Source organism: Globicephala melas, chromosome 5 (genome assembly GCF_963455315.2).
Source record: "Globicephala melas chromosome 5, mGloMel1.2, whole genome shotgun sequence".
In the NCBI taxonomy this organism is placed as follows: domain Eukaryota; kingdom Metazoa; phylum Chordata; class Mammalia; order Artiodactyla; family Delphinidae; genus Globicephala; species Globicephala melas.
This window is the reverse complement of record NC_083318.1, coordinates 61,048,185-61,067,305: the sequence shown is the minus strand read 5'-3', so window position 1 is coordinate 61,067,305 and position 19,121 is coordinate 61,048,185. Positions and strand designations below refer to the sequence as shown.

Sequence of the window (19,121 nt, the reverse complement as noted above, 5' to 3'; positions counted from 1 at the left end):
GCTTTCCCTAATTGCTTTACTTCCATCAACAGGTCTAGGGGAAAGATAAGGACATTTCATCTTTTCAGGGAGACAGTTTCAGGCACAGCCTGTAAAAAGATGTTAACTAAAAAATAAGGAGCTGGCCCTTGAACTCACCAGCAGACAAGTGGATTTTATGGACACTTAGGTATTCTGGGGCGCACAAGGGTTTTTCTTTTTGGATTCCTGTATTTTCTTGCTGTCTTATTTTTACTTCCAAGGGCAGAGTGTCAAGGTCCAAGTCCAAGGGGAAATGTCTTTCCCGGATCTAACAATCTCAGGTGCCAGAAGGACTAGGGCAGGGTTATCCCTTCCCTCGGAGGTGGGGGCGGCGGGGCGGGGAGCGTGGAGACAAGAAAAGGGAATTTAAAAAATCAATGAGGAGGCTGTGTTAGTTCAGATCTAAATGGAAAATCACCTCCACCGCTTAAAGCTGTGTCTGCTTGGGCAAGTTGTTCTGCCCCGCAGACTCCTCAATTAGAAAACGGGAATATTAATCCCCTCCTCACAGAGACGTGAAGGAGGATCCGATATAATGCATTCAGCCTAATCAGCACGGGCCTTGGTAAATAGATTCCCGGGCCCATCGAATGTAACTTTACGCAGGAGCAGCCTGGGAAAATTAGCGCCCTAGATGAGTCTTAAATTTGGGAAATGCTGAGGCAACCTGGAAAGTACTTAGTAGAGTAATACGAATAACCTGTGGTGGTGAGGTTCCGCCCACTTGACAACCCACCCATCAGTGCGTACCGACCAACCAACTGGCCGGCTGTCCCGAGCCAGGGTAGGTCACGGGCATCTCCGTCCCAGGAGGGTCATGACCTCGCCGCTTTGGGCTTCGGGACGCGTCCTCGCAGCTTGTCCAACCCCGCCGGGAGCCTCGGGGCCGAGGTGCGCCAGGTGGCGAGGGTGCCAGGCGCGGCCAAGTCGCGGCGGACTGAGTCAGCCACCCAACTATGCTGTGGAACCCGGGAGGCCGGCTCGGCTGCCCGGATCGCTGAGCCCCGCTGCCCCCACGCCAGGCGCCTCTCCCCGCCCCCGCTGGCCGGGAGGAAGCGGCCGAGGCGCGGCGCCGAAGCACCTGGGCAGGGCGCGGGCGGCGGGCGCGGCGCTTCCGGAGCTGCGCGCAGGTCCGCGCTCCCCGCCTCCAGGTGCGGCGGTCGCGGCGTGCCGGCCGGAGTGACAGCGCCGCCCGCGCGGCCGCCTCCTGGAAGCAGACGCCGTGCGGGCAGCTGGCGGGGACAGGGAAGGAGGAGGCCCCGCGCCTGGGGCAGACGGGTGAGGACCTATCGAACCGGCCGGGAGAGACGCCGGCGCTTCGTCGCGCCTCCCAGGTCCGCTGCCCGCGCGCAGGGCGAGTCCCGAGGGCCGCAGTGAGCTGGTCGGCGGGGCCGCGACCGGCGCGGGAGGACCGTCTCGGGCTGAGCCGGGGCTTTCCGGCACCTTTCCGGGTAAATTTCCAGAGCGCCAAGTGTTCGGCTCCGGTTTCTGCCCCTTGGATTTCGCTCCCGCATCTGGGCGTCTAAAAGGAAACCAGAAGTGGGTAAGTGACACAAAAACTCCGCTTACTAATGGGAGTTGACTCGGGAGGGTGACAATCCGGTTAGACAACTAGACCCCTTCCTCGAAAAGGAGCTGCCCTTTCTTGAGTTTCAGGTACCAGGTTATTTTCTCGGTAGAGATAATGAGTTTGCTCGGATCTCCGTGCTCCCCCGCACCCTGCTTGTTCTACATTTTGAGACGGCAGGCCTGTTAATTAACTTTAATTACAATAATTTGTCCTCCACTTGCCTGAACCCAACCTTATACTCGAGAGCTGTCGACAGTGAGTTTACCAGATTGATCTCGTTTACTTTTGGAGACAGAGTCTCCTGGGAGAATGGTTGCCTATCTCATTAAGTAAAGTAAATTCATCCTCGCTTGTTTTCTTAAACGTTTCCTTCACCTCCTTGCGGCGATCTGGAGCAATTTTGATTTGGGGGAAGGCTTTGTGAAATGATATTGTGAACTATAATCTTTGATAATTACAGGCAAGTTAGAAGCTAGTTTGTGTGGAATAGTGACATTTTAGGCTGTCGCAGGTTTGTATGGTGACAGCAACTTTTTTTTTTTTTTTTGCAAGCTTGTCCTTGAAGTAGGCTGCTCAGTGGAATATACCCTTTTGGTTAAAAAAAAAAGAAGCGTACTGAAAAGTAAGCTATTTTTAAAAGTACATTTAATCGGATGTCACTGTGATTACCAATAACAATATCGTACTTATAAGCTCAGTATTGATTTCCCCCCGCACTTAAGCACTCTACACCCAGACGAGTTTATGGAACATTGCCCATAAATAATTGGAAGATGAAGTTATGGCTGTTTTAAAAAGGAAGCTAACTTTTTTAAGGGGGGAAAAAAAAAGAAAAATATTTTTGAACTCTTAGTTGTGACTTTTATGCCCATACAAGAGAAATATTGAGGGGAAAATCCTAATGACATTCCACTGTTCAACTATGTTTAAAAAAGAAAGAAAAAAGTAAAATGGGTCATGGAACTAGGCTAGAGGCTAAAGTGGAAATATCTCCCTGGTTCCTTTTCAAACAGATATTTAACACATACGCACTTAAGGTGGGCCTTAACACCAAGAGTGTTTTACATAGACTTGATTTGTCAGTACTAAAAGATTTATTTAAATTAAAATGTACCTAGAGGGGAAGTCAAATGACTTGTTAAAACTTATTTATCTGGTCATGTGTGTGTTTGTATTTTTTCCTTCCTCTGTAAGCCTGTCAGATTTTATATGGATTGCCCCTGAAAGGAGAAACGGATGGTACATTTAAACACACACACACACACACACACACACACACACACACACATATACATATATGAATTTTTCCTATGTCTCTTGTGTATTAAATTTTTTTTTGAATGAAAGATTCTTTGAATTCTATAGTGCTTCACAGTGCTTCTGAAGATTCGCACACATGATTTCATATAATCCCATAACAGCCCTTTTTTTCCCCCACCTACTCCTGTATTACCCCTTCCCCTGTTCCTCTCCCCACTGGTAACCACTAGTTTCTTCTCTATATTATCTGTGAATCTGCTTCTAAAAACAAATTCTTAATCATCTAGCATCACTACAACTTTCTAGCAGTGTTTGGCTCATAGATATTCAGTGAGTACTTTTCAATTCAACTACTTACTGTGATCAAGTATAGGAGTAAGATTATAATGAATTGCAGTTTTCTTGGAAACTCTTACATTAGCACCATAAGACTGAAGTTTTAAAAACTCGCTTAGGACTCTGGGTTGTAAACTTCATGATAGTTGAGAAGTTATTTCTTTTTGCTTTGTTTCTTTCTATCCCACCTCCTTGCAACTTTGAGAAAGTTTGGTGCAAGATGCTATAAAAATGCTACTTATAAATGACAACCATTGCTTTTAACAAGTGGTTCTTTTAATGTTTTCTTTTAACAAGTGTTTTGGTTTTTTTTCCCCTTGTTTGTTGGCTCATTCATTGAATCCAATTTTTGGACTTTCTAAACTGAGGGATTTTGGGAATTTTCTGTAAAATATTAGTTAGGTAAAGAACATCTTATTAATGTTGGAAATAGTTCTTATCTTTGACCAAAGGTGATTTTTTTTTATAAATTTATTTTATTTATTTATTGTTTTTAGCTGCATTGGGTCTTCGTTGCTGCGCATGGGCTTTTCTCTGATTGTGGAGAGCGGGGGCTACTCTTCGTTGCGGTGCACGGGCTTCTCGTTGTGGTGGCTTCTCCTGTTGTGGAGCACGGGCTCTAGGCACGTGGGCTTCAGTAGTTGTGGCACGTGGGCTCAGTAGTTGTGGCTCGCGGGCTCTAGAGCGCGGGCTCAGTAGTTGTGGCACACGGGCTTAGTTGCTCCGCGGCATGTGGGATCTTCCCGGACCAGGGCTCGAACACGTGTCCCCTGCATTGGCAGGCAGACTCCCAACCACTGCGCCACGAGGGAAGCCCTGACCAAAGGTGATTGATGAGAGACTAGAGGCTATGAGATGTCTTCTCAATCTTTTCTGTGAAGTCCTGGACCACTGTAGTTTATCATTTTAGGTTTTTTAAAGTATTGGCTAGATTAAATACATATTATAGCTAAACCTTTTGCTCACTATTTCCTTAATTCAAATAGTGGTCAATGGTATTCTCTTTGCATGATCCTTTCTAATTAGAAATTTGACCTGTGAAATTTTTACAGTTTTGACTCAGAACAAACTTACTTCCTTACCCATGTTATAGAGGGAACAAAGGAGCTCGGACATGGACTGGAGTAATCATTTTGAGCAGCTTCAGGGGTAAAAACTACTAGTGAAGAGGTGGGGAGAATTATTTTTCTGTGTTATACTATTTGTGTACCTGGTGGATGAGTAGGTGAGGGAATACTCAGGAAGGAACAAAGAAGATAAAAGTAGGATGCAAAAAAAGTAGGATGCAAAAAAAAAGGACTTTTGGTTACATTACATAGCTTTAGGAAGACGAGAGAATGGTTTAATCAGTTTGGAGTTGGAAAGATGATCAGGGAAAGGTAGAAGAGAAGTGTGGTCTCCATGCTGATTATCAGGTGATGGGCTCCTGGGGGTGGTTGTGGTGAAAGTAGTTGCCAAGACACTTGCACGGTATCTTGATGAAGTTCACAATATTTAAGCCCATCCATGGCCACTTCCAGCTTCCTTTTCTGTCATCACCTTTCATTACCTGTTGAACCCTAGGTCCTTCCCAGCTATTCTCGTCTCCTTGATTGCCTGAAGACAGCTCCCTCACAGCCCACTTTGTGTCATTCCTTCTACTTGAGATACTGCTGTCTTCACCTGCTACGTTTCTTCCCATACATCGTGAAATTCCCCTCCATAGCTCCTTCACTGATCACTCCATCCTCAGAGTTCTGAATTGCTGCATATTTCACTTATATTCATGGAGTTGATTTGAGATTTTTGGAGTTCCTTGGCATTCTTCAAAGATGGTGGTGCTACTTCTGTATGTAATTAAACATAAAACAATACTTAAAATATAAACCACGTGTAAGTCAAGGTCACAAAACTTGAGTTTGCTCATCATTATTCTTTAAATGCTTTTATTCAGTACATTCGAGTCTTTCAATTTTGGTGTTCCTCCTTTACTGGCACTTACTGACTAGTAAAGAACTGATCATATGCATGCCATTTTCCCTTGCTTACAGCCATGTCTAATCTATCCCTTTAGATTTTAAACTCTTGGAGAGAATACATTGCATTTTCACTTTCTTTATAGGACTTAGCACTGTTCTCAAATGAGATAATAGGTATTATCTTGAACTGCAAATATTTCCCCCTGTTATCTTTGAGAGAGTAGTTAGTGTTCCTTAAATATTTATTGAATGAATAAATGTAAATAAATGAGTCAATAAGGTGAGAGACATTTGCTGAGATACCCTCTACCTAAGAAAAAGAGACTTTGATAATTACAGAACCAATAGGAATAAGCCCTCAAATTTAGTTGGAAAAGAGGTCAGGGTACTATTTATAAATGCTAAGAGAGGAAACCATGCACAGTAGGCTATTTTGAAACATCTGGTTGTTAGTCAAAAAAATGTGACTCAAATTCAGAGAAATAGTGGAGTGTACATTTGTACTAAAATTATAAAATTGATATATATATAAAAGTGCATATATCATAAGTATACATTTTATAATCTTTTTATTGAAGTATAATATCATGCTAGTTTTTATCTCAGCCAATTAAATGTTAAAGCTGTGCTCAGTGTAGCATGAAATAGAACAGAATCCTGAAGAATATGTATGTACCGTGCTCATATCAAGAATTCTAAAGGGTCCGATTTTCCTTTCAGCTGTCAGGAAACAGATGTGGCTAAACTGTAGAGGGGGTAGGAGGGGGCTGGCACCAGGCAGAGGCAGCTGCCCAGGTTTTAGGGGCACTCAGGTAGGAGTCCTCTACAGTGGTGCCGGTTTTGGCTTATTATGACTTTTCATTATCCCCACTCCTGCTCTTGTAGGAACTCAGGAAGATTCTTGACCAAGAATTAATGGGCCCACATTAAAGGTCTCTGAATTAGAATTGAAAGTAAGCCTCAAGCATTAGGCAATTAAAATCTGGAAGGACAGTTTGAAAGAGAAAAGACTTACTGAAGCTGAGAAGATTTTCAAGCCACGTAACTAGTAGGATGTTACTGAAAACACCTAAACCCAGGTACTACTTATGCTAGTAATAACTTCTCAGAATAAGGAAAGGAATGATCACTACTGGCCTTCACCGGATGTGGAAATGGATATTAAGTTCTAGATTTTGAAAGAGTTGTCTTTCAGATTGCCCAGAAAAAAGTAATCCGAAAGTGACTTAGTCTTTTCTCCCTGATCCAAACTGCAGAATGCTTCTGCCTGGAGCCTAGCTATTTTCAGCTCAAACCTCAGTTATTCTTCATCTAGCAGCCAATAATTACATGCTATTGCTTGCCAGGCACTAAGACCTTTATGCATATTTACTCATTTCATCCTCAAAACAGTCCTGTGGGGTAGGCATTATTGCTTACAGATCACTGCTTCCAGATGACAACAGTGACAACAGTGCGACTCAGAAAAATAAAGGAACTTTCCGAAGTTTATGCAGGCGTCACATGGCAGAGCTGTGATCACTGGTCATCACTGTGCTTGTACCAAGCCAAAAGTCTTCAGGTAAAAATCATCATTCTCGCTACTATAACCACATCTATATTTTACTAAATTAATAAAACTATGTTTACTGCTGTGTGAAGTGCTTTGTAGGTTTATTAGGAGAATAATTTACAGTGCTAATTGAAAGGAATGCAGTTTTATTAGGCCGGCAGAAGAATGCCAGTCACACCATGTATGACCAAGTGCAATATTGTATACAGTGGATGAATTAATAATCAGCCAACATTTTTTGCACACTTACAATTCATGTCAGGTACTGTTCTATATACGTTATATATTTTACTTTAATTCTAACAGAAATCCTATCAGACATGTCGTCTTCATTTTATAGACAAGGAAACTGAGCTTCAGGGAAGTTAAATAACTCCAGGGACACAGTAAACAACTGGGAAAGACAGGGTTGGAATTGCAGGCAGCCTGACTCTCACTCTTTGTGCTTTGTGTACTATGGCCTGAATATTGCAAAGAATTAACTGTAAGTGACTTGTAGGCTTCCATATTTACCCACTTACATGGACACATATACTCACAGCTGCAAAGGTATATACAACTTGAGTTTGCAAGGCATGGTATATTTCAGCAGCATTTCCCTAGTGACTCTAAGTCCTTATGCATAACTAGACAGTCCAATGAGAGGGAAAATATGACCTCCTTGATACTCCTCTACTGTTAAATCAATTGCATAGCTTTTAGGAGGCATCACCGTTAACAGCACAGATTGTGGAGTCCGACTCTTAGAATTCTGGAATCTATCTGCTGTTTATCTTCTGTGTGGCTTTGGGCATGGGTCTTTCAAGGCAGCTGTGAGGATTGAATGAGATCCTATACAGATGGTTTGTAAACACTCCACAGATATTGGCTATTACTTTTAACAATGTAAGTCTGAGGGAGAATGAAAGCGATGGATGCGTTTTGATGAATGGGAAAGAGAATGCTTAAGGTAGAGAACATGGGGCAGTGAAGGTCAGAGCCTGTGGGTGACCACAGTTCAGAGAGAAGGCCAGGTTGAGGGAACTGGGTTTCCTGTAAGGGGTTAAATGGGGGTAGTGTTGCCACAGGCTAAGGTAGGTGACTGATGGTAGGGGAGAGGCATACTAAATGACCAAGTTTACAGCTTCTGAGGTGAAAGTACTCAGACTAGAACAATAGGATTCTTGACCTCTGACCTTTTGTAATCTGCTCTGTACTGTAGGATGGAGTAATACAACAACAAGTGTGCTTTCTCAAAACCACTTCCTCTTCTGCATGGTTGTAGGCAACAAGGTGGAACGATTTGTCTTTATGCATATGTGGAGTTAACATCTTGGTGTTAAACAGTGAGTTTGCTTGATATGCAAATACAGCGATCCCTATTTCTCAGTGACTATATTCTGTACAGAAACAAAGGTGGAATTCTGTAAGACCTGTAGCCAGAACTAACTACTTCAGTGTATTATTTATATGCAGCGCCCTAAGTTTTTAAGAGATTAGCTATTTCTCCACGTTAGTAACTTGAAGTCAGGGACACTTCTTTTAATCGTCTATAGTGTTAGGTATCCTTTAGGGATAGCTGATTAGCTGTAAAGATTTGGACAAGTAAAAATTGTACCTGAGGCTTCTACCTTGGGTATCATTGTAGGATGTCCTAAGTCATCTTTCTTATCTGCTGGTGCCACTCAGTCCTTATGACCAGCAAAAGAAATTTCTTACACATTTCTTGATTTCTCCCTAGGAGATAGTTCCACTCAATTGGGGACCACCGTTCTGGAATACAATAAACTTCCCTTGTTTTTAGAATGTGTAAGACTTGTATTGATGACATTGAAAAGTTTTGCTACTCATGTGGCAGCCTAATTTCTTTTATTTGGTACACATCTTCTAAGGTTCCTTTCAGTCCTGGGATTCTATGATTGTTAAGCCATTATTTTGACATATTTGCAGGCTTCTAAATACTGTAAGGTTATGTTTATGATTTTAAAATGGTGTGCCATTTAAAAACAATGGATTAAACTTATGAGTAAATTCAGTTGTACTATGCTACTTTTTACCTCCCATAAGATGTTAAAATCAGGCAAAGGTGATTCCAAAAGTTGTCAGCACTGAATACTTAATGACTTTATAGTTTACTGGAGTGACCCAGGGTTTTCAGTTATTTTCTTTCCTAGTTCAACTAGGGAGTATGACAAAGTTATACTGGTAATGGGTGGGGGGATGGGTGGTGGGGAGTGGTTTACTGTGGCGGTTTTTCATACTTGAGGCATTTCGAGGGGGAGGGCTATCCCAACCCATAAATTTTTTTTTTTATTGAAGTATAATGGATTTACAATATTAGTTTCAGTTGTACAATATAGTGATTCAATATTTTATAGCTTATACTCCATTTAAAGTTATTACAATCTACTGGCTATGCTGTTCAATATATCCTTGTTGCTTATTTTATACATATATATTTGTTTGTATTTCTTAATCTCTAACCCCTATCTTGGCCCTCCTCACTTCTCTCTCCTCACCTCTAGTTTGTTCTCTATATCTGTGAATCTGTTTCTGTTTTGTTACATTCATTTTTTAGATTCCAAATATAAGTGATAACATAGAGTATTTGTCTTTCTCTGTCTTATTTCACTAAGCATAATATCTCTAGGTCCATCCACATTGTGGCAAATAACAGTATTTCATTCTTTTTTATGGTCAAACAACATTCCATTGTATTCTGTGTGTATACGTATCACATCTTCTTTGTTCATCATCTGTTGATGGACACTTAGGTTGCTTCCTTATCTTGGCTATTATAAATAATGCTGCTGTGAACATTGGGGTGCATGTATCTTTTCAAATTAGTGTTTTAGTTTTTTTCTGATATATACCCAGGAGTGGAATTGCTGGATCATATGCTAGTTCTAGTTTTAGTTTTTTGAGAAACCTCCATTCTATTTTCCACAGTGACTGCACCAATTTACATTCCCACCAAAAGTGTATGAGAGTTCCCTTTTCTCCACATCCTCACCAACATTTATTATTTGGGTTCTTTTTGATGATAGTCATTCTGATAGGTGTGAAGTGATAGCTCATTGCGGTTTTGATTTTCATTTCTCTGATGATTAGCAATGTTGAGCATCTTTTCATGTTCCTGTTGGCCATCTGCATGTCTTCTTTGGTAAAATGTCTATTCAGGTCTTCTTCCCACTTTTTAACTGAGTTGTTTGTTTTTTTAATGTTAAGTTTGATACTGAATATGTGAGCTGTGACCTTATTGGTCATATCATTTGCAAATATTTTCTCCCATTCAGTAGGTTGTGTTTTTGTTTTGTGGATGGTTTCCTTTGATGTGCAAAAGCTTAAGTTGGATGTAGTCCCTTTTGTTTGTTTTTGCTTTTGCTTCATTTGCCTTGAAACAGATCCAAAAAAATATTGCTACGATTTATGTCAAAGAGTATTCTGCCTGTGTTCTTTTCAAGAGTTACATGGTTTCTGGTCTTACATTTAGTTCTTTAATCTATTTTGAGTTTATTTTTGTATATGGTGTGAAAAAATGTTGTAATTTCATTGATTTACATGAGACTGTCCAGTTTTCCCAGCACCACTTATTGAAGAAGAGACTGTCTTTCTTCCATTGTAAATTTTTGCCTCCTTTGTCATAGATTAATTGGCCATAAGTGTGTTGGTTTATTTCTGGGCTCTCTATTCTATTCCATTGGCCTATGTCCGTTTTTGTGTCAGTCTCATGCTGTTTTGGTTACTGTAACTTTGTAGTATAGTCCGAAGTCAAAAAGTGTGATACCTCCAGCTTTGTTCCTTTTTCTGAAGATTGCTTTGGGAATTTGAGTTTGCTTTTGTGGTTCCATGTGAACTTTAGGATTATTTGTTCTAGTCCTGTGAAAGATGACATGGGTATTTTGATAGGGGTTGCATTAAATCTGTATATTGCTTTGGGTAGTATGGCCACTTTAACAATATTAATTCTTCCAATCCATGTGGACAGGATTTTTTGATATCATCTTCATTTTCCTGCATCAGTGTTTTATAGTTCTCAGAGTATAGGTCTTTCACCTTCTTGGGTAAGTTTATTCTTAGGTATTTTTTTCTTTTTGATGAATTTTTAAAAGTCCCATAGGTGATTTGGAATGCTTCCAGTTGTCCTACTGCCAACCTTCTCCTCTCCCCAATTTTTGATTTGAAGATCTCTTGTAGTGGTTAGATGGATTGGAGAAATCTGTATTTGAGTCCTGTTTCTGCTCCTTAGAAGCCCGGTGACCTAAATAGACAAAACTTTAAAACTTTGTGTACTTTCCACTTGTTATCTTAAATCATCTCAAAGGTGGGAAGGGGTCATTGAGAAAACATTTATTGAGCACCTTTTATGTGCCTGACAGTGTTCAAACTTAAGGCCTAGAGCAGTGAACAATAGACAAATCCCTACCCTCTTGTAAAAGTCCACAGATGTCAGGTAGTGACAAATGCCATGAAGACAGAGAAAGCAAGGGTAAAGAATACTGAGGCACAAGGCATGCTTGTATGCATAGGGGCATTAGGGAGGGCCTCTCTGAAGAGGACACATTTCAGCAGAGACCTACTCAAGTGATGGAGTGAGCCATGAACCCTGGGTATATGTTGGGAAAGTAGATTTGAAAGAGATGGAAGGGTGAGAGGTAGGGTCATGAAGTGGGAATGGGACTGAACCCAGCTTAGTGGTGATTGAGTGATGGGGGTCAGGGGGCAGTCAGGGGAAGCCAGGGAAGATGAAGTTGGGAAGTTGCAGAGAGTGACTTTCATTATAAAGTGAATCATTCTGGCTGCTGTACTGAGAACATGCTACTTGTGGGGGCAGGGGGCTAGGACAGAATCTGGGATATCAGTCAGGAGGCTGTTGCAGTGGTCTAAGATAGACAGGATAGTGGCTTGGGCTAGGATGTGAGTAGGAGAGGTGGTGAGAAGCAGGTGTACCTTTAAGGTAGAGCTCAAGAAGATAATAAGATTATGGTTATTAAGTGATACTGAAAGCCAGGCATATAGCAGGTGCTCCTAAACGTTACTTCCCTTTTACTTATACTTTCTCTTGGAAATGAGTCAGTATAGCACAGGCAAATGTACATTCACATCTGTAATGCTAACTGTACGTTCTCTAAACATGTACAGCATATACATCATATACTATGTATAAGCAAATAATTTGACTGGCATTTACTGGGCAGCCTATATGGGCTGGTCATCATCTTGGCAGATTTGTTAGTTTATTATGGGATAATAAAAATAATTATAATGACAAATGCTTGTTTAACATTTGTTGTGTGCCATTGGTGTTCTTGATGCTCTACAAAAGCTTTATGAAATAGGAACTATTATCACTCCTACTTTCCTGATGAGGAAACTGAGGCACAGAGAGGTTAAATGCTGGGATTTGACCAAGATTGTCCAGCTCCAAAATCCTGGCTTTTGCACTGCACTACCCCACTTCTATAGGTTACTATGGAATGAATAGAATGTGATTAAATGCTAAGAAGTAAATGTGGTAGGAAAACAGAGAAGAGAGTATTTCTTGTTCACTAGAGACCTTGTGAAGGAAATAGCATTTGAGTTAGACTTCAAAGAATGGGAAAGGTTTCAACTGTGGGAAGATAATGGCTTAGTGAGGAAAATAATTATAATGAGGGAAGTGAATATGTACAAAACACTCACCGGGGACTAAGCACCATTTTAACACTTAAGGTGGATTATCTCATTTAATCTTCACCAGCACTGAGGTACCTTTGAGCATTTCCATTTTATGGGTAAGGAAACAGACACATACACACGTGCCTATGAAAGTGGAGGAGGGTGGGAATTGAGTATGACTCAGACTCGTGGGCTGTTTGGAAGGGCATCCATCCTAAGGCAGGAGAGTGATGGGCTTAGGCTCAGGTATGAGGAATTGAAAACCGAACCAAATTTTTGTTGTGCATCCCAGTCATCTTTGGAATGTGTTATAAATATAGATTCTTGGGCGTGTTATCATCAGTTGTTGCTGTACAGCAGATCCACTGGCCGGTACCTGGAGAGCCACAAACTTAAGAGCATGGCCATGTGTGCCCGGTGCCCAAGTGGAGGTCAAAACATGGAGGGCTTTGATTTCATGTTAAGGAGCTTGCACCTGGTAGACTTTTATGGTGAGGCGTGCCCATCTATTTGCATCTGGTGAAGTGCCTGGGGGTTTGAAGCCTCTGAAGTGGACCCTTGGGTGGTCAGACTGTTAAAGAGTCAGGTGACTGGAGGATGCAGCTGACACAAAAGTGCAGAGAGGATTTTAAGGCCTGTGGCAGGGAGCTTCTCTGGGTCACGAAAAGGAATCCGGTTCATTAGCCCTATTCAGCATGTCCACTGATAGCAGAGAGAGGTGGTTTTGCTTAGAACATTTGGTATATCCATCCCTGCGTCAGCCACTCAGGAAGTTTATGTGTAAGAGACAAAAAGGACTTGTGTATGAGAACACGAAGGCTCCCCACATGTGCACACACCCCCCAAAAAATTCACAAAATGGGCTTCCGAACCACTGCTACCATCCTTCCCGGCCAGTCTCCCATCTCTTAAACGTGTCCCAAGCACTCTGCAAATTTCTAGAAACCTAGTTAGAGATGTATATGGAGAAGGGAGTGATTCATTCTATTTCAAGGGGTTGATAGGAAGCCTTCAGAGAGGAAGTAATACCTGCCTACTCAGAATTTTAAATAGTGCCGAGGATTTTGCAAAATGTGTGGATTTGCAAGCAGTTGCAGCATACGCAAAAGGTATGGGGCCATCTAACAGTTTGCTGCCTGGGGGAAATGATAATTAACAATAATGTGCTAAAGTCAGTGATGTGGCACAGGTTAAACTTGAGCCTGAAGTTGGTACATGGGAACACCCACCTTGCAGGAAATGTATATGAGGTACGGTATCTGGAGCATCATTGCCGTTTACATCAATAGTAGCTGCTGCTGTTTTTATTGTTAGACTGAGACCAGACTGTCGTACGGCACCCCAAGGAGCTTAGACTCTCTTGTTCAGATGTGGAGTGACAGGCCAAATGTGGATTTTCAGTAGTTCAGTGGTACGTGGAGACCGGGCTGAGGGGTTTGTTGGGATGGTTGCAGTGATTCAGGCAGGAGATGTAATGAGGGTCTGAACTGTGTTGAGGAGGGTTGGAGGAGTGTATCAGTTCACGTTTTTTTTTTTCACAGTTCTGGAGGCTGGGGAGTCCGAGATCAAAGTTTCAGCCGATTTGGATATAACTATTTCCCTTTTGTGATGGGCAAACAAAATTAGCTAATGCGTTTTTTTTAAACAAAATAACTTTGTGAACAAGAATAATATATCTGAGAATTAGGCTCGTACGTGGTGTTGAGGTTTAACTTTCTACTTTTTTTCCTGACATTTTGTCATTTTGAGTGTGACAGAGGGATACCTGTTTGACAAAGGCATTTCCTGCCTTTCATCTCGTTTGTACTTTTATTTCTCTGTTTCTGCAGTGCTGCCTGAATACGATATGTGTTTTCCCTTTTTTCATATACTTACTTGTCAATGTTGGCTGATGTTTTTGAACAGTTAAAGCAAGAGCTTATGGGCATGTAACACATAGAGGCTCTGAGTTATGTCTTTTGAACAGCTACTTTGAGATGTGATTTCCAGAAATATTGCATCCGTGCTTGCTCAGATAAATATACCTTGTTTGGCTGTGTCTCATTTTATTACTTCAGTGTATGGTTGTTATGCATATTCTGTATTTTTTTCTTTTTCCTGATGCATAATATACAGAAATTTTTGCATACCATACATTTTTACAAACTGAATGCAGCCATGTAAACAGCACCTGATAAATCAACTTTTTAAAAAATTAATGTTGTTTATGAGAAAAATGAACCTATGTGTATATGCTGTATATAAAGGAAAATGTGACCTTCAAACTTTTTCCTTTTACTTTCATACTAACTTCCTGTTATCTACTGTACAGTTGCTCAGCTAGTCTTATCCTATATAACAATATTTACATACAATGCTGCTGCAATTTTGAAGTGAAAATTATTAACCTGAGAAGTATGTTCTAACTGTGCTTTTGGAGAGAGTCTTTGAAGAAGGTGTACTAAAGGGGGAGTTGTTCATATCTAGTTAGGTACTGTTAAGAAAAATTATCTAAAATTTGGAAATCAAAAGAATGTACAGCATGTTCCTTCCATGCCTTGTTGGGGGTATTGTTTAACAGGCTCACCTCAGGGATATTTAATTCTAATTCTTGTGCTCCACTTTCCATTTACTATTTGTTTAGAGCTCCGGACTGAGAAGTTACCTGTTAGCTTATAGATTTTTGTCTAGTAGAAAGATATCTCCAAAGGTTATGGTTTTATTGTCCTGTAGGGCACTAACCAGTTTTTTATCTAACCTACCCATTTTATTCCCCCCCCCGAGGGGGGGGGAAAGCCTTTTCTGATGGACTGTGTAAATCTGTTCCACAAATGCTCTTGGAACTAGCCCTACCACCTTACTGGTTCCCTCATTAATTAGTGAATGAATTTTTTTGGATACATGTTCATTTTATATTTGAGAATCATTTTTTTTACCTTTTTGAAAATCGTCATTTGATACCACCATAGCATTTCTGTCCTGTCCCTTCACACTCTACCTAGGAATTGACTTTCTAGGGCATACAAAGTAATGCACAAAGATTCCAAACTCTCAGCGATCACAAGTAATGATCCTCATTTCTATTGTTTTTCTTCAGAGAACGTTTATAATGTGAAACTAGTTTTAATACCAAAAATGTCCTGATATATTGCTTTTCTTTTTTTCTAGGCTTAAGTTCATAAAGCATTCACTGTGCAGAAAATAACATTTTGAGATAAGTGATAGAGGAAAATCCAATACAGAAGTGCACCCTCTTGTGTGTGTATTGCATTGTACTGCTTCTATCATATTGCCTAGTAATGAAGCCACCATTATGTCCTCAGTCAGTGAAGTGAATGTTGATATCAAAGATTTCCTAATGAGCATTAATTTGGAGCAGTACCTCTTACGCTTCCGCGAATTTGGTTTTAATAATGTAAGGGACTGTGCAGAAATAAATGACAGCGTGCTCCTCAAAGTTGGAATATCACCTACAGGACACCGGAGGAGGATACTTAAACAGTTACAGATAATCCTGTCAAAAATGCAAGATATCTCAATATATGCAAATGTCCATAAAACAAAGAAGAATCATGAGACTTCAGAGGATCACCATGCTCCATCTTCTGCTCAGAATACCTGCCTAGAACTTTCAGATTCACACAGTGTTCAGACACCCAGTCCAATGCAGTTGGAGACTGTTACAAAAAGTCTTGATCAAAATGAAGTTAGTGTGGAAAATAGCCAGTCTTTTAAATCAGATGATAAGCAGACTCTTCCTACATACAACTTTCCCATTCCGGAAGAAGAACCACACCTGAATTCAGATTCTTTTCAAGATTCTTTATTGGGTAGTGAAATTACTGACGTGGAATCTTTGACTGCACAAAAGACTATCGACTGTACAACCGAAGAAGAACAAACAAAAAATGTTGATTTGATCTCAGAAAATGTGAGCAAGCTTCCTAGTGCAGACCCTGAATTCCTTTCTTCCCCTGACTGTTCCGTATCAGAAGCAAATTCTGGAAGTGGAACTAATGGTTTATTAGAAAGCTCACCACCATCCCCATTCTTTCAATTTCAAGGAGAAATGGTTGTAAATGATTTGTATGTTCCGTCATCGCCAGTCCTAACACCTATGAGAAGTCGTAGCAAGTTGGTTTCAAGACCATCTCGATCTTTTCTGCTAAGACATCGGCCTGTACCAGAGATTCCAGGGTCAGCAAAAGGAATTTCAGGGAGGTAAGAATTTTTATAATAAGTTGTGTGTATTCAATTTGGGGGAATTTAGTTATTTTTTAACAATTTTATTTTCAGTGTTCATTTCTAAATTTGACCCATTCAACCAACCTTTTCCTTCTTCTGAAATTTTTTGTCATACCATCTCTCTTGTACACCACTGCCCAGAGTTGGTTTCCAACTTAAAACTTCCTGGGACTCTTCAGCTTTCTCCTATTTAATTGGGGGACTTCATTTCCCCTAATTCTGCCTGGACATTCTTTCCTGTACCTTCCTCCATGCCTGGTATTATATTCTTCCATGAGTGCACTTTATATTTGAATTGCTGACTCTATCTCCCCACTAGGTTATGCGTTTTTTGGCAGGGGCCATGTTCCTAATGACTGTATCTCTACTACCTGACATGATTGGCACGAATTAATCATTCACCACGCATCTAGCGAGCACTTGCTTGGTACTGGTCACGGCACTAGATGCGGAGGAGGTAGAGAGAAAAAAAGGGGCTTGAGTGTAGTGTAGAAGACATGTAAAAAGTAGTAGCAGTACAATATGAGACCACTTCAGCTGGAGACCAAGAACGCTGAAGAGAGGGCCTACCGGCCTGTTGGGTCATTGGTACCCTGAGGTAACTGTGGAGTCTAAGAGGAGCTGACTTATAGCAGGGAGAGCTTTCAACCATTTCTCAAAGTTACACCTAAGATGTGGTTTTCTTCAGGGTTGTGGTGGGATTTTTTTTTTTTTTTTAATTCACTAAAAGCTAACACTTGTCTCTGTTGGGAGTCATGAGGTTGTTTAAGTTCAATCCTTACCGCTGTGGCACTAAGTGCAATTACAGATTCCTGTAAACAGGCTCTAGGCTGGCATTTCTGCAAGGTTCTCATTCCCCCTTTGTCTCCCTGTGTATCCAGTCTGTCCCTGGTGCTGGATCTTGGTTGTATTTACAAGAGAAAAATATGGAAATTTAGTACATGCAAGAGAAAACGGCAATTTACAAGACCATGTTAAGTACCTCCCATTAGAGTGTAAACTTTTTGAGGGCAGAGGCCCTAATTAATTTGTCTTTATCATGGCATCCCTGGTGCCAATGGCAATATTGAGTATTTACTGGGAAATCAATTGGCAGTATCATTTATTAAACACCTAGAAGCTGGTTTGGCTTATAATTTTCCATGGGTTATCTAATTCTCACATTGGCCCTCTGAAATAGGTATTATTCCTCCATTTTCTTATGAGGTAACTGAGCCTTAGGTTAATTTTTCTAGGATCACATGGGTGGTGAACTGGGATTTCATTCCAGTACATCTGACTCTATAACACACTTTCCTAACCACTCATTTAGTAAATATTCTTAAAAGTGTTGATTGCATATATAAGAAATGGAGTATTTCTTAGGAAAGTAGAAGATCACCAATTTTTGTATGACACCATAGCTTTAGCATATTTTGCTAATTTTAAACAATTAAAAGAAAGTAAATGAGAAGGGTCTGCTATGTCTTTGCAGGAACAGAATCCTTTTGCGAGCCATAAGGATAACTTCAGATAAGAAACATTTGGCTCAAGTTTTAAATAAGTTGTGCTATTTTTCATAAATTTTTGAGAATCTTTTGATGTTCATTTACTTCTAAGTGTAAGCTTTGCACCATGTGAAAGACTTATTATTCACATTGTGACTGAGTCTTTGAAAATGAGAATTAAAATAATGTTGAAATTAGTAGTAAAGAGCTTAGCGGGAGCCTCATCATAGCACTGCCAGAGAACCCATTGTCACCTCTCTTTTCTTCTTTGATTATGGCAGTAGATGGTAACTAGGTATTTCTGGTGATCAAATTATAAAATGAGAAAGTAAATTAAATTATTTTCAGACTTCACTGTTTTTCTTTGTGGTCCTTGCCTGAACTGCAAACAGTAATTGCAAACTAATTACAGTGTTATGACTTTTATAAAATGAAACCGTGGCTTATATAATCTGAGATCCTCTCTAATCAAATAACATCTAAACGATATTTAGTACATTTCTTGCTGTACCATATAAATATATTTCTTTGTGGTCAGTGATTTGGACATAATTTCTTTACTCCTTAAAGATTTCATATAAGTGTTGACAGGAACATGATGCTGGATGTGTATTCCTGATGTGTGAGGTGCTTTGTTTCTATCTCCCTGGACATGTACCCTCACCCCACCACCCACTGCCAATTTATCTGATGCAATTAACTTGCCAGTCAAATGGGTTATGTTTGTCCTTGCCTTGGGCTTCTTCCCTGAACTCCTGTCTGCTCCTTTTGGGAAGGCTGGGCTGGGTGGGGCTATGCTGGACACTGGACCTCAGGATCTCTTTTTTTTAAGTCCTATCTTTTGAGGCCCAGGTCAGATCTAGGCTTGAAGAGCCAGCTTCTTCCTTATCAGCTCATCTGGAGGTCTCCCACAGAGGTCTCCAAGCAGAAAGCAAGTCTCACCAGCTGCCCTTCCCTGGGAGTCATAGGTGTGTCTTGTGATCCTTCCAGGAGGATCCTCCTTAGTGCTCAAAGCAGGAAGGAACAAGTATCTTTAGCAACTGAAGAGATAACCTGTCTTATCTTCCTCCCCAGTT

General features: G+C 40.7%; 1 protein-coding gene across 5 annotated transcripts in view; it reads left to right on the top strand.

The window, feature by feature from the left end:
• Positions 1 to 1,200: 1,200 nt before the first annotated feature.
• ARAP2 (ArfGAP with RhoGAP domain, ankyrin repeat and PH domain 2) overlaps positions 1,201 to 19,121 on the top strand; it is a 199,575-nt gene continuing 181,654 nt past the window's right edge. For 2 of the 5 annotated variants that reach the window (XM_060299232.1, XM_030881005.2), the window contains exons 1-2: positions 1,201 to 1,564; positions 15,482 to 16,534. In XM_060299232.1, the coding sequence (XP_060155215.1) occupies positions 15,627 to 16,534 (908 nt within the window). In that variant the 5' untranslated portion in view covers positions 1,201 to 1,564; positions 15,482 to 15,626. Of the gene's footprint in view, positions 1,565 to 1,658; positions 1,678 to 6,590; positions 6,707 to 13,458; positions 13,585 to 15,481; positions 16,535 to 19,121 lie in introns of those variants that run through there. The other 3 variants (XM_060299231.1, XM_030881004.2, XM_060299230.1) reach the window with 3 other exon arrangements.